Source organism: Cryptomeria japonica, chromosome 7 (genome assembly GCF_030272615.1).
Source record: "Cryptomeria japonica chromosome 7, Sugi_1.0, whole genome shotgun sequence".
Taxonomy (NCBI): domain Eukaryota; kingdom Viridiplantae; phylum Streptophyta; class Pinopsida; order Cupressales; family Cupressaceae; genus Cryptomeria; species Cryptomeria japonica.
In genome coordinates this window covers 830,849,279-830,865,690 of record NC_081411.1, presented here as the reverse complement: position 1 = coordinate 830,865,690, position 16,412 = coordinate 830,849,279, and the positions used below count along the sequence as shown (strand labels likewise).

Here is a 16,412-nt window from a genome sequence, read left to right as displayed (position 1 = left end):
GATGATGTATCTTGGCTTAATGCTTAGATAATCCTCTCTCAAACTGGGAATTGCATATTTCTCCTCGTCACCAAAATCACTCAATGCAACATCAATGATAGTGGGTAAAGTCATTTCTATAGATATTACTCTTTTGCATGTTGACTAGATATAGGTCATTTGTGCCCTAGGAATCCTCTATACATAGCCAAACTATCTATTCACTTTATCACAGTAAATGGATTGATGATATTGTCTAAGAAATTGATATATAGTTGGTATCACTATATTTATACTATTTTTTTAGCACAGCCTATCCAATGCTCCATATTCCTATATGGTCTCCACATGATCTCACTTGGACATAGTCTATCAAATCTAACTTGCTAGTACAATAGATCTCCAAACTCTCACAACCTCCTTAACATGTATGCGTGTTCTTGAGGACATGTTTACATGGCTATGGGATATCCTATAGGCCCTATGCATGTGATATTCTTGAAATCCCACACTTGAAGTAGTGTGGAAGTCATCAAGCTTTGTGCCTTGTAATGCACATACCAATCGAGATCAATATGTAAGATATTGTCACGCTCCATATCCTTGCAAATACGATCTTATGGTCCACCTCCACTTGAATGGTATTTACAATGCCCCTATAAAGGTACAATTCTTATTCATTCACTATTATTATAAGTGCAATGGTGGTGATCATGATGCAACACAAAAGTGTTATGTCATTGAAACCCTCTAGCAACTATTATGTATGTATATTTACCCCAAGATATCAATAGTGATAAAACAAATGATGAAATATATCTAGTTTTCTTAGATATACTCTACTAGTTGAAATTCCTCGATCTTTACAATCTTTCTTCACACAAGTAGTTGTAAGATCCGATATGCATCATTAAGTGTGACAATAATCTCCCTCTTTAGAAGATGGAAGGAAGACGTATATAATTTCTACAAATCCATGATTTCCATGAGCACCATGTCATGGAATCTACATGATAAACCTATCTCTTAGGAACTTCATATCTACAACTATGAATGTCTAGATGTTGCTAAATAGTAATGTGTACACATTCCCATTGGTATGATTGGGTATCATGGGAGGGACCTACAATCACAATACACAAGTTTCATTACTCTTTCCTAAAAGGATAGTCAATCAAGTATCTACCTATCAAATTTTATACAAAAAAAGAGATTTTTTAGGACCCTAATGCTAAAACCGGGCACTAGTACCCCTGACTTGGACACTAGTGCTAGTTTTAGACCCTAGCACCTAGTTTGGACACTAGAGATAAATGTAGACACTAACACCTTGGAGATGTTTGTTTATGCATTCAAAAGTGATTAAAACCCAATTTATAAATGAAATTCTAATTACAAGAACCTACCTCATGATATTGGGTGCCCTACGCTATGTTGTCCCTCATGGCCTCAAGCTTGGGTGAACAATATGGTCTTCTACACGACATACTTACTCCTATGACAATGTAGACCCTCTACTCATACAACTTGTGAAAAAGACAAATGAATAGTGAAAAAGTAATTTTTTACTATTTATGGTACAATCCTCCAAACCCTAATTTGTCACATTTTGATTTGGTTCATAATAAGTAGGGTTTACGAGCTTCAAATTATTTAGCATTTCTTGCATTAGAATCATGACTTCATCCTCATTTCTCTCAAATGCTTTTTGACTTGATATTTTTCCATGATATAACCCTACCAAAAGCATTTTCATCACATCTTTTAACTATTCAATGTGGAAAGGTTGCCACCCTAGTTTTACATCCATAGAAGAAAGTAGAAATAGGGGTGCATATATCTACTCTCGAATTTCATCACCCATAGAAGTTCTTGAACTCACACATTTACTTTGTTCAAGATGATTTCAATTTAGCTAACAAATTGGTTTTATAGGGTGTGGTTCCTAACAATGTGGTATTATAGGTTACTAGACTAGGGGCTTCATTCTCATAATTGATAATACTATGCATCCTCTATGCTATCATTTTGGGTATTCTTTTACATGATTGCATTTACTTTCTTTTACTTTAGCTTGCATTTGCATGTCATGTCATATGATCGCTAAATTAGGGGCTAAATTTGGTATAGTAAATTGTTCTATTTTAATGCTTTATTTAGCATTTCATTTAATGTCCACTCCCCTAGGCATTTTAGGGCCATTTCTAGCCTTGATATAGCCTTCTACTCATGGAATTTACTATTATCTTCCCTAAAAGCCTTTATTGATAAAACCAAGCCTGAAACTTTTATTAAATGCTCAAGACAAGAACATGTCTAGTATTATGGTCCTGAGTAGTTGCAATTCCTTCTTTGAATAGGCGAAAAGGCCTATACCCTAGTGCCTAGTGTTAGTGTCCCACTTCTTTTCCTCCAGATTTTGGGACATGGTGCATGTCAACCTTGCTTTGCATGACATGATTTTAGTTTCGACAATTGATCATTGTGTGTCAACTTTTTATCAAAAATCAATCCCATGACTCATATATAAATATGAACATTGGCATTTGAAATCATCTAATTATTTGAATTCTGTATGGAAACTCTACTAAAATGAAGATCTAGATCTACAATTCTGAAAGTGCTCTTGGTTTGCATGCAAATTAAATTGTTGTTATCAATCTTATAATGATTGAAGCTCCTAAAATGTTGAAAGATGATTTGATGTAACACCCCCACTATGAGGCCCAAAGGACATAACAACTAAATTATTAATATATATATATATATGTGTGTGTGTGTGTGTGTGTGTGTGTGTGTGTGTGTGTGTGTGTGTGTGTGTGTGTGTGTGTGTGTGTGTGTGTGTGTGTGTGTGTGTGTGTGTATTTAAATATTAATTTCTTAAAAGCAATAACCAATTTAATTAAACATGCATTATAACATTAAATAATTACTCCAAGATATAAAATGCTATTTAAAATAAAATCAATTCTTTGTGAAACTAATTAATTTAATCTACACTAGCACTATTTTATTTTATTAACTTAAGTGAATAATCAAAAGTATTAAAATACCATTTAATAGGAAGATTAATTAAATTAGTTATTTATTTTAAGAAAATAAGATTTTAAATATATATATATATATATATATATATATATATATATATATATATATATATATATATATATATATATATATATATATATATATATATATATATATTAATAGTTTAGTTGTTATGTCCTCTGGGCCTCATAGCGGGGGTGTTACACTTGGTATCAGAGGAGTATGTAACTATAAGCACAAAGAACTGATGAGTAAACAATCACACTAATCTAACTAGCTGAACATGAACAACATCTCATAAGCACATCATCAACGACAAATAAATCATCACTCAAAAACACAAGTACATCATTATTGCAACGAACCAAAGAGCTATGAAAATCAAATACGAATCTAAAGGGCATAGCCAAACCTCATAACCAAATCAAAAATTGACCAACACCAAAAAGGGTCGAAACCACATAGAACTCAAAACCACAGGGTCTGACAAACCAATAGAGAGAGGGGCACTACATCCTCCTCCCCTAGGATCAGGCTTACTCTTGGAAGCCTACGAAGAGGAAAGGATAGAACTCACTCAAACGAGAAACCTTCTCCCTAGAAGTGGGAGTCTCAACTAAAGGTTCCTACTGAACCCTAACTGCTCAAATCCTCTATTGTTGCAACCCGAGGCTTGTTCTCCCGAACATCCATGTCCTCGAAGACCAGCTGCCCATCCGTGACTTGACGACTCTACCATGTATCTTGATGCCCCTCATAGCTATTATCAACCACTGCATAGATCCTATAGCTCCTACCTACATCTCCAACTATAGGCTTTGAAATAGCTAGCCTACAGCTAGATCCCTAAGTACCCTTCTGAGGGCAATACCTAGCACTGTGTCCTTGATGACCACAAGAAAAACATTTTGTACTATGATTGAAACCACTACCGCCAGAGGGTGCACTCGACTGCTCATGACTGCCCTAACTAACCACTGTTTGAGTGTTATGCGAAGGCTGGTCATTGCATTCATGCTTGTTCCTTTCCCAATTTATGTTCCTCTTGACATAGAACCGTCACCTTGCTAACCAAAAGAATCCTTACTCTTAGAATGATGTTGTTCTTGATCCCAAGATGGTCACCCTCTAGAACCGTAAGTCCTGACCACCTATGGAAGTTATACCTTTCTGATCTCTGGTGTGAGTCCCATGTGCCCTAGCAAGTTTCTCCTCAATCAAACGGGCTTTCTCAATTGCAACCTCCATGGATTTAGGTTCGAGTACCCGTAAGTCTCCACTGATCCGCTCATTGAGACCCCTGATAAAATGTTTCACTAACATGGTCTCATCATCTCCTATTCTGACATATCTCTTGAGCTCATAAAAATGATGCTGGTATTATTCTACTGACATGGACAGCTAATGCAAGTAATGGAACTCATCTACTTTGCGTTGCCTCCAATGATTGGAAAGGAACCGTGTCTAAAAATGTTCCACGAACAACTCCCAAGAGATGGTATTGATGTCTAGGTGAATCTTCTTCTCCTCCAACTACCACCAAGTGGAAGTGAAACCCCTTAGATGCATGATTGCACATCTAGCTTTAGTATTAGTACTAAAAGGGTGCAAAACGAAACATCGATCCAATTCAATCAGGCAGTTTTCTTCCTCCAAACCCATTTCGGTACCATGAAATTTAGGAGGTTAAGTCCTCATCAAGTCTCTCATGAATGCAGCCTCTCATTCAAACATATCATTAACCGACCTCACTGGTGACCTTTCACAAGACCCATTATCATAGCGGGGACCCAGATGATCAAGAAGCTTCTCTAGCAACATCAACAACTAATTTCATGCTAACCCAGACTGCTCACGCTCCTAATTAGCATAATCCCCGTGGGAACTCTATGTAGGGTTCTACCTTAGCCTCTACCACAGCCTCTTCCTCGTGCTGTCATCATCCTTATGGACATCACAACAACACGCAAGGAACAAACTTAGGATGAGAATTAATTGATAATGAACTTGTACCTCTCCAATAGTGATTTAGTATGCTTCTTGATTTGTTCTCACACTCTTGGTTTTGATCTTCTATCATGATATTTTTCCCTTGATCATAGCATTGTGTCTTGGGTTGTTATCATTCTATTGTTTGAGGCATTTAGGAATCCACTCTAACACAATTGAGTAGGCTTTCATTTTTTTAATATTTTATTTGTCATTGATCACCACAATCTTAGACACACTTAAGAGAACACACAACATTTTCTACTATCAACTTGGCTATTCATGGAGGTAGGAATACCTCAATGAGGTCTTGGCTGAGGAAAGCTCATGTATAGCCACAACCATCCTTTCCTCTTTTTGTGCTTATTTGGGTTTGGATTTAAAATAAATGATGATTGAAATATATACAAACACACTATGTAGATTGAGGCAATGATCATAATCTGAATTTTGAGTCAAACAGTAGGAGCCTAATGACTTATGCTAGTGTCCTACTAGTTTTGGCTATGTTTTTCATGGTCACAACCCAAAAACTCTTGAGATCATCCCCAACTTTTCCTTCTACACTTTACTATCATAAGATTCCAATGCCCAATGCCTCTGTCCAGCCCAATTTGCTTTAATTTGTAATAGTAGGTTCCTCTATATACCTCTACTCATTTTTGTACATGTATTTATGAATTTATATCTTGTTATTTCTATTATAGTTATTTGGTTAACTAATATATTTCACTTCAATCCCTAATTAAATAACACCAATTAATTTTCCCTATTTGCAATAAAGGGATAGAACCTAGATATCTTAGCTCTCCTTTTAGGATAGTAATGGAGAGAAGGTTGATTCAAGTTAATTAACTAGTTAGTATGGGATCACTTTTCACACATCACGTGGAACTAAAAGGTATACACAATTGGATTTATTTGGGATCCGAGGTTATCCCAATCCAATTCCTAGTGATATTAGAGGTAAGGTCTTGAAGCTCCAAGGTAACAAGACTGTGACTAGGAAGAGCATTTGAGATACTTCATCAATATCAGAAATGAGCTTGAAATTGAAGATGAAGATATGATGATGAAGTTGTTTATGCATTATTCAAAGGATAATTCTAGGGAGTGGTTTAGGGACTTGATTAACAACATACCTTCTTGAGAAAAGTTCATACAATTTTAGAACGCACTATGGGGACAAAAGAGATCATTAATTTTATTTTCATAAGCTCACCACTATCAAGAAGGGTATTAATAAGACAATGATTGATTTAAATACCAATTTCATCATCATCATGAAAAATGTACCTCAACGCCTTAATCCAAATGAATCTAAGTGTCTTGTACTCTATTATGGTGCATTTAATTCTAAGTTAGGTTGTTTTCTGAGAGATAAAAACCCTCAAACCCTTAGGGAAGCATATGTTATAGCTATGAGCATTAAGAGTAACATGAAGGCATCTAGTAAACAAATGAAGAGAGATGATGTGAAGTTGTCGCAATTGGATCTATTTGCTATAATCAAAACTCTCTCGACTAAAAAAACTAGACAAGTTAATAGTTGCCATGAAAAATTGTCTTACAAGATGATATAGAGTGAAAAGGCATTTCCACCTCAAGGTGCATGCACACATTTTAATGAAGGACTAAGATTGTACAATAGACCTTATAATACTGATTAGTCTAGGAGGCCATGCAAATATACTTGAAGGCCTACTTAGAAAAATATGAATTTCAAATAGTAGGACAATAATGTTCTTAAAGTCCCAATGAAGGAAACTATCAATTACTAGGATGATATCATGTGTTGTAACTTTTATTTCCTTCCACATTATTCTCTCAATTGTTTTGTTGCACTCTCTTTGTGCATAGAAGAAGAATTTTAAATTATGAAGGTGGTCTAGAGTATGATGAGGACAACATTGACCAATTTGATGAACTGGTTCATGGTTATATAAAAGATACAATGTGTCACAATAGTTCTAGTTTGGATGACTATGTGTTTCAAGTTGATACCAAGCCAAGTCCCCAACCATATCAAATACTAACTCATGATTTTAAGCATTTGAGGTCTCTTATGCAAAAGAGGTATAAGAGAGTTGGCCTTCAAATGGGGATATCAAGACCCTCACTAATGTATCTATGGTGCAATCCCACAATGGAATTTGATTGTGAAATAAGACTATACTAATAGAAACACGAAAACCTAGTGAATTAGATATTGTAACATAAAAGGTTGCTACTAGTAAACAAAAAGGAATGGTGATGACAAACATGATGTTCCAACTAAGAAGGATATTAATAAAAGATTCAAGAACAAGAGCAAAATAAATACCTATAATGCACATGGATTGATGAGGTGGAAGGATAAGGAAGGGTATAAAATGCATAGAGGAAATAAATAAAATCTCAATTTTATTTATTTAAGGTGGAAAAATTAAATAAATTATTTAATTTTGGAAGAAGTGTTAGCTAATTAAATAATTTTTGAAAACTATTTAATTGTAGTGGACCAAAAGATGAATTAATTAACTAATTGAATTATTTAATTAATATTGTAGGAAAAATGATCAATTAATTAAATAATTAAAATTATTTAATTAATAGAGGAAATGTTAGTTTAATTAAATAATTAAAAATATTTAATTAATATGAGTAAAAGAATTAATGAGAAGGTGATGACATGAAAAGATGAAAATGCATTACCATTTTTAAATGTCTACAAAGGTCATCCATTCTCATGTTGTCTTCATACTTGATGTATATGTCATTCTAGGCCTTACACTCCATGATATAGTGTCATTTTGTTTCCACCACTCCCTTGTTGCAAATTAACTAGACATGTTCTCATTTCTCTCTCTTCTTTAGGTATTGTCCACCCACAAGTCTTTCATTTAAGACGATGTGATTCAACCCTTAGTTAGGAAATCAACATCTTGAACTTCTCCTTAGTCTTTGCTCTTATGTAGAATTTTCTATCATGATCTCACGTGGTTAAAATCTTTGACATGTTTTCTTCCGACCAATTTGTTTTGGATTAAGGCAAAAATAGGTTTTTAAGGGGCCCTGAAACCCTTTACAAAGAATATTCTAAAAGGTTTAGAATCAAAACATTAAACCCTCAACCAAAAAGTTATCCTGACAAAAGGAACATGAAAGCGCCAGAGAACCAAGGTTAAAAAGGACACCCATAACCAAATACATGTATTTTTTTTAAAATAGGACCCCACAACCTAAAACAAAGCTGCAAAAACAATAGCCAGCAACCAACCTAAAATCAGCCCCTAACCAAGCACCATTAAGATTTACATTTAGAGCTTCTCTTATGGGATCAGAGAGTCATGTTAAAATAATTCTTAGATAACTTAGCTTTCTTTCCCTTAATAGAAATCCATCCCTCTTCCACTTGTGCAACCTTTTCATGCCAAGCCAGCGTGCCAAAATCCTAAGAATGAATGTCTGCAGCCACTGTCTTAGCCGCACCAAAACCAGCGGATGACAAAACCCCAACATCGGTAGGTAGTGAAATCATCGAACCCCAATCACGATAGATGGCTGCACAAGAACCAGTGGATGGTAAAACCCCAGCATCACTAGTCTGTCTCTACCTGATAGACATAGTTGCACCAGAACCAGCGAGCGGCAAAACCCTAGCATCAATAGGTGATGAAGTAGGCATGGCCTTATCAGAGGAGTCACCAGATTTGGTAACCAGAATGCTATCACCAAAAATAGCAACTCGAGGCCCATGCTCATGCACTTTAGGGGTTTCAACATGATATTCTTGCACAACTTCAACAACCCCACCATCAATGACATCCAAAGAGGATGCCCCACGACCTTGTGATTCCATGGCAGCCACCTTAGAAAAACCCCTATTTTTCTCAAATTTCTTCTCAATTGTATAATGTTGTTGAGAAGCACCTTTCCACCATGTAGTCAGTATTTCCTTTTTCTCAAATCCACATTATGCAACCGCATGACTTGTTTTAAAATATCTTATATAATGGAAGGGAATCCCTTCATAGTTCAAAGATTGAACTCAAGAGCCCTTTGAAGATTTGAGAAAAATCTCAACAAGTAGCCCTTTTGAAGCATCCATTTCAACCACAATTCAGGAGAAGGTGGAGTGAAAAATATCATAGGATTTATCATCTACCATCAAAATTTATCCAAGGGCCTCACCCACTTCCTCTAAAAGAGAATCAGTCCATAAATGAAGGGGGAGATTAGGAAACCTAACCCAAATGAGGATCTTATTAAACATTTCAAAAGAAGGGTTGAAATCAGAGTGCCAAGGCTTAATCATCAACAAAAATTTGTCCTCCCAACTAAAGAAATGATCACATAAGATTTTGTTTCTAGGGAATTATCAAATTTAGCAATAAAAAACCCATTAGCCAAGGGGAAAATATGAACTTTAACAGTAATAAGAGGCTCCCACTATTTTGAGATCCAAGAGTACAGTTGAGGGAGGCTGGGCAAAAAAACCTTAAACTGACATATCACACCATGTAAAGAAACAACCTAAGCATTATGATCAACTTCCTTTTTCATATCTTCTTTCAGATTAACAAAAATGACATTAGACACAGGAAAGAACCCACCACCAAATGACAGTTTCCCTTGCAGCCTCACCAGTCTGCCTCAGCCCAACATACACAACCACACCAGAACCAACAGACGAAAATGAACCCCTATCATGGTAGATGGCCACACCAAAACCAGCAAATGGCAAAACCCTAGCATCACTAGTCTGTCTCTACCCGACAGCCACAATCGTACTAGAACCAGCGAGTGACAAAACCCTAGCGGGCAACAAAACCCCAGCATCGACAGGCAATAGAATCTTCTCCATAGTGCTTGGGATCTGTCTTTTGCCTAATATTTATTTGGTTATTCCCTTCTCCAACCAATTTGTTTTTTCTATAGGATAATCTTGATTTTCCTCTCACATACTTTTTAATTTTCTCATTAATTTTTGGGATCTCTTGCAAGTTTGCATGCGACTACTTCATTTAGTCATCCATTTGTTGTTATGTTTCATCCACATATACTTCTCCTTCCTTTAGTTTAGCTCTTCCTTCATCACCATCCTAGCCTAATGAGTGTTCTTTATACTTTAAGTCCTTTGTAACTATTATAACATCCAAATCATTGCTAATGCCTCCAACAAAAATGTATTTAATTCAAGTAATAGATTCTCATATAAAATTAAAACCTTAACTTTATGACTGCTCATCATTAAATACTTACTAAAACTCTCTATTTATTTTTATTTGTTATTAATTAATGCTACTTAAAATTTGATAGTTGTTAAATATCCCATAGACACATTGGGTTCATAACCCTCATTAGAAAAAAGTATCTTTCACTCCCTAAGATGTGGTGGGGTGGTGGGTGATCATTACCCTCCTTTGAAAGAATATATGTGTTTTTCAATGTTGATTGTAATGAAAGAATGACCAATATTAATCTTGAATGGATGAAATAATCCAATTTTTTCCATCTTAAATGTCAAGAAAAATATAATATTCCCATGTTCAATGCTAAAAGATAAAAAATTACAAGTTATCTAGTTGGAAAGGCGAGATTAATGCAATTTCTTTCATTTTTAAAATAGAAAAGCAACAGCTATGATGTAGCTAGAGTCCCTGCCTTTTGCCAAAAATTTGAGATTTTTTCTATGCTTAAAATCTTTTGGCAAAATAGAAGATTTGTTCTTTGTTTAAAGCATTCGATTGATAAAAAAACAAAAAAGATTGCAATGTAGGAAATGGTTGTTTTGTGGTAGATGACTATTCAATGATTGATACTAGCATTGTTTTTTTATCATGTAATGTTGGTAGCATGTTGATAAACATGTTTCTCTTCTCTTTCCTACTTTATTCACTTTCGTCATTATTAATACATGAGAAAAGATGCTACATTTTAACAACCTGTGTTAGAATTATTTCATGTGACTTTCATCTAATACTATACTTAAAGTGCAAAAAACAAGCAATTTCCTTTAAGCTAAACTATTGTTTAATTTGACAAAACTATCAAGCAAAAGAATAAAGCATTACTTAGATAAGTAAAATTTGATAGAAATATCCCCAAATCTAAAGAAAAAAAAAAAGGTGAAAAAATGAGGTACCATAGAAAAGATTGCATAGAATGTAGTGATAACTCTTGCATTTTGGTCAAGCTACAGTTTAATGGCTACACTATAGTAGCCTGACTTATATGCCTTTAAATATTTGAACCCGCTTCCTACATTCATTTCAAGATTCATTTTTTTAGCAATATTAGTCAACTATTACCAAATGTGAAAGGGTTGAAGGAAACCATAAGGATCTTACAACAATCGAATGATTGCCCGGGTATTGTCAAGCTAGATAGTTATCTGCGATTGGTCCTATGACATTGTTTCATGCTCAAGACCCCAAAAACTATTGAAACCCTCATTTAATCTCACAATACTATACTATAAAGGATATGTTGCTATTGATACCTCCTCACATTTTAAAAGAAATGCAAATAGAAATGCAATTGTACATATAATCCTACTAATGAGAATCATGATGAAATGGATTGGAATATATGTCCTACAAATAGCCAAGGCTCGTAGAGACTAGAACATAGAGATAAAGTTTGTAGCATATAATAAATAGATAATTGAAATGAGAATTGTATAAAAGAAAAATTAAGTCAACTGGACTTCTTTAAAATTTACACACACCCATTAATCCTCTACAATGTAGGGTAAATTTAATAAGCACTGGCTTAAAGTCAAAACTATAATAATGGCAGCAACATACTTAAGGAAAGATTTTATCTAACTAATTATTTGAGGGAAATAAAGTACACTGTGAAGTATTTTTGTGGTAATAAATTAATTAGAACTACATATACTATTACAAACATGATTTTAATGTCTACTTTGCTTGTATAATAGGTTTTGTTTTTTTACTATAGAGCAACATTGCTCTACAATTTGTGTAAGGTGTTTAGAAATTTTTCATGAAGAAAATTTATCATATGGAATGTACTCATGGGAGGATATGTAAATAATGGAGTCTTAGAAGAGGTTCAAAATCTCTTTGAGAAGATGCCTCAATGATACATTGGTGCCTAGAGAACCTATACATAAAATGGGTATGTTGATGAGGCAATAGAGTTGCTTTAGAAAATGCCAAAAAGAAACAAGGGTTCAGTGAATGCAATTATTACTGGATATGCATAGGATAGGAAATTTGAAGAGTCTCTAAAGATTTTTGAACAAATGCGTCTAATTGGTTTGAAGCTAAACTCCATTACCTTTGCCAATGTTCTTCCTACATATTCTAATTTGACTACTTTTGAACATGATAGGCAGGTGTATGGAGGAATAATAAGGAATGGATATGAGATAGACAATTTTGTGAGTAGTGTACTTGTAGACATCTATGCCCAATGTGGTTGCATAAGGGAAGCACACAAAGTATTTGACAAAATTACTGAATAGGATGTTTCCTCATAGATGATAATGTTTCTGGGAAATGTCGTGCACAGGTGTGTTAATACGTCCCTTCAACTCTTTGAAAAAATGCAATGGTCTAGGACAATGACGAACTGGGTTATGTTCATTGGAGTTCTCTTTGCCTGCAGTCATGCAAGCTTGGTGCAATATGGCTTGAAATATTTTTGCAACATGAGTCAATATTATCGTATGAAACAAAAATTAGGAATCTTAGACCCAATCAAACAAAGCATGGAATTAATTTGACCAATATTGCAATAAACATGGACCAAAAATATCGATTCCAATGTGTTAAGATAACTAGGATCAATGGGTAAAAGTGTTGGGAAAATGGTGTCTCAACCTTAAATTACATGAGGTTACTATTTATAGTAAGTTTTTATTTCAGCATGAAATGGTGCGAAATTCTCCCTGAAGCTTCTAGTTGGCTAGATAAGCATTCTAGTAAAGTTACATCACAAGATCACAGCTAGTTTTGAAGATATTAAAAATTTTCATTTTGGAGGGGTCTAATGAAAGGTTTAAATTTGATTTTGAGGACTTTAGAGGCCCCGAAACGCCCTGAAAAGTGGGTGTAAACAACATGGTCATTTACAAGGCAATAGAGCACTTCGCGAGCTTTTCGACACTTTAAATGGTTCGTCAATAGGACACATGGTTCTCAAGTTATGGACTCTGAAAGTTTGTACTCCTGAAATAGGAAATATAAAATACATCTAACACATAAATGAGTTATAAAAAGGGAGGGACACATCATAGGGCATCAAGATGCGAGATAAGGTTGGCTACACCTTATTGGGTGGTTTTAGCCCATGGTTTTGTAATACCGTTTGACGGTTTTGTGTATTGTATCTCCTATATATGACGTGCATGAGATAGAGGTTGTGTGTAAGAATCTTATAGCTATTGAGTTATCTCAGAATCTCTAATTTGTGGTACTCCTACAAAGAGCTTTCTCTACAAGTATATTGCAATTTGTTTTGATTGCAAAATAATATATTGGGCGACTTTTGGAGTGTGGGGTTTTTCTCCCAAAAGGGGTTTCCCCACGTAAATCACTGTGTTATGTTTTGAATGTTATTATATCTATTTCTATTTTCTGTAACTGTTGTGACGATCTGTAAAAGTTTTTGCATTACCCTCCTCTCAAGGTTAGTGTAGGAAGTTGTTCTGCTACTGAACTTCCTTACAAAAAGAACAAATTAAACCCAAACAAACATAGATACCCTTTTATTGTGAAAATGGTTAAGGCTTGCACTTTCTTGGCTACCATGGAATTTGTCACAGGGTTTGACATGGTGCAGGTGGAGACTGGGCCAATTCTTCTTTTAGAAAAATTTAAAGAGATTGGTTAAAATGGTGGAAAGGTGAGAAGGCTTCTTCATTTTATAAAGATTATTCTTGTTTTGCAAATGAATTTATTGCAATATGAGAAATATCTATGAGTTTTCGAGGAAAAAAAGAATATCCAAATGTAACAGTTGATGAAATAGCTTATCTATAGGACCTATGGTTCTTGTGAAACCATTGTTGGAAGACCAAACAAACTAAGAACGTTTATTGCATGCACCTTGGTAATCATGTATGTAAATTTTGACAACACAAACAAACCATGTAAAAAATTTATAGAATGTCATGTTGAAATGTAGCTATGTGGTATTGCCTCTTGAAATCTACAACTTGATTTGAAATGGGTATGACAAAGAGGTGTGGAAGGTCAATTGGGAAAATTTCTACTCTATTAGTTATAAACACTTGTGTAGTAGATGAGGACAAGTGGTAGGCCATTTAGCAAATCATGTTGTTTGTACAAGAAAGGTATCAATGGAAAACCTATAGCTTCAAATCAACCACACATCCTTCCAAACATGACAAAAAAAATCATGTAAATCAAGGAGATAATTAGGCTCCATTAGGAATAGGCTCATGTTATTTTTTCAAGAGGAAGGGAGATAATGAGAGAGTGGAAGATGGCAATATAGTAAGACAAATATATATATATATATATATATATATATATATATATAGCGAGAGAGAGAGAGAGAGAGAGAGAGAGAGAGAGAGAGAGAGAGAGAGAGAGAGAGAGAGAGAGAGAGAGATTTTGTTTTTTATCTTTTTAATTGATGATGACAAAAGCATTTTTTCCTTTGACAAAATAAAAATTTATTACATTATAGTCAAACATAGTAATTGGTGTGTCGTCCATGTGACTTTTTTAATTGAAAATTATAGTTTTTTTATGGTAGATATATTATATGTTGAATATACATTTGTCTCTTACATATAGAATTAATAGAAAAAAAAATTGATAGGTAATAGGTGATGTAGAGAAAACTGATCCAACACAATTCACAATCAATACCCAATGAAACCAATCAACTATGTCTCCAATATCCTAGGCCAACGTGGTCTTTCTCCTTCACTCAATTTCACCAAAATGCCCAAACTTGACTCCTAACTCCATCAACCTATCTTAACACCTTCTATGGTCCCAACATTCCATATTCAACTTGTCTAAATAGACTTCACTCACCCTTTTGGCCGTTTCACTCACAAACCCTTACTGGGTAACTAACTAGGCCTATTCCTAGTAGCCCTTCTCAGCGAGAAATTTGGCTTTTACTCAAAAATTTCCCTAACAACTTAAATTTTTTTTATACTTATAGATACCCTTGTGGAATTTGTTCAACATATGTCAAAACCAGATATGACTCTTTTGGATCAACACCTTGGATCAGTACCCTGCCACTTTCCAACTAGGCCCAATTAACCCACTTTTCCAAACCAACCCCTAACATATCAACTCCCTTCAATCCCAAAAATTTAAAAAGTCTTAGGTTACGTATAAAATATAAGGATTTTCACATTTTTTGGGGAAGCCTCTCTCATTTGATAGGTCAAACTCAAAACCCCCTTATTTGGCCATTAAAGTAGGGCTTTATCAAAATAGTCTTCCCAAACACTTACAGACTCAACCAAAGGTTCCTACACATTTTATTCAACCCCAAAAAGCATTTTCCAACATAAAATGATCACCTTTTTAAGGAATTTGTCTCAAATCAACAACATAGGACCATCCATGCTCTCTTTTCACAAATAACTCTTCACCCTAGGGTTTCCAAAATCCCACTTCATGAACTTCCCTACACCATTTAAGTTATTAAATGATATGATACAATTATCATGACCAATCCTACAATAAAAAGTGGTCACAAAAATTAGAATGGGTCATTTAGACATAATGTTTCACAAAACCAATAAAATTGTCAAACGTTGTCTTCAGGACAGTCAGCAAAAGAATCAACAAAATGAATTGTTTTAACCTTCAAGTTGGATTAAAACACTTCTAAATACATCCAAAAATCACATCCAAGTGATTTTATAACAATAATCAATGTTAAATCAACAAAATGCTTCAGTTTTGCTCAAAATTTACAGTCCAAAATTCTGAATTCATTACCTTCCGTACAAATCACTTTTATTTTAATCAACCCCAAACATGGGTGTGAACAAGAGGTTTTAAACATATTTCTAGCCTCCCCAAACCGTTTCAACCACCTTCAAACATTAAACTAATCAAAAGTATTCAAAACTCCTTATTTGTTAACTAACGGTTAGAGTTTAAATTCAAACTATGAATTTCCCCCCTTTTCCCATTTAGCACTATCTAACAACTTCAAAGGCTCCCAAAGGCCTTGATTATTATATTTAAGATTAAAAAAACCTAATCCTAATCTCTAATTCCCATACATGCTTATATTTCAATTTTAGGTCTCATTGCTCACATAGCACCAATTAGGACTCTTAGGACCTATGACTCTTGCACCCAACCTATTACAACCTTGTGCCTTAAAAGGCTTAAATACATCATTTTTAGGTCCATTGGACCTTTGATTGCATCTTT

General features: G+C 34.5%; 1 protein-coding gene across 1 annotated transcript in view; it reads right to left on the bottom strand.

Moving 5' to 3' along the window:
- The window catches only part of LOC131857025 (uncharacterized), a 94,677-nt gene extending 85,820 nt beyond the window's left edge, over positions 1-8,857 (bottom strand). The window contains exon 1 of the mRNA XM_059209011.1: positions 8,613-8,857. Coding sequence (XP_059064994.1) covers positions 8,613-8,857 — 245 coding nt within the window. The remainder of the gene's footprint in view (positions 1-8,612) is intronic.
- Positions 8,858-16,412: the final 7,555 nt, after the last annotated feature.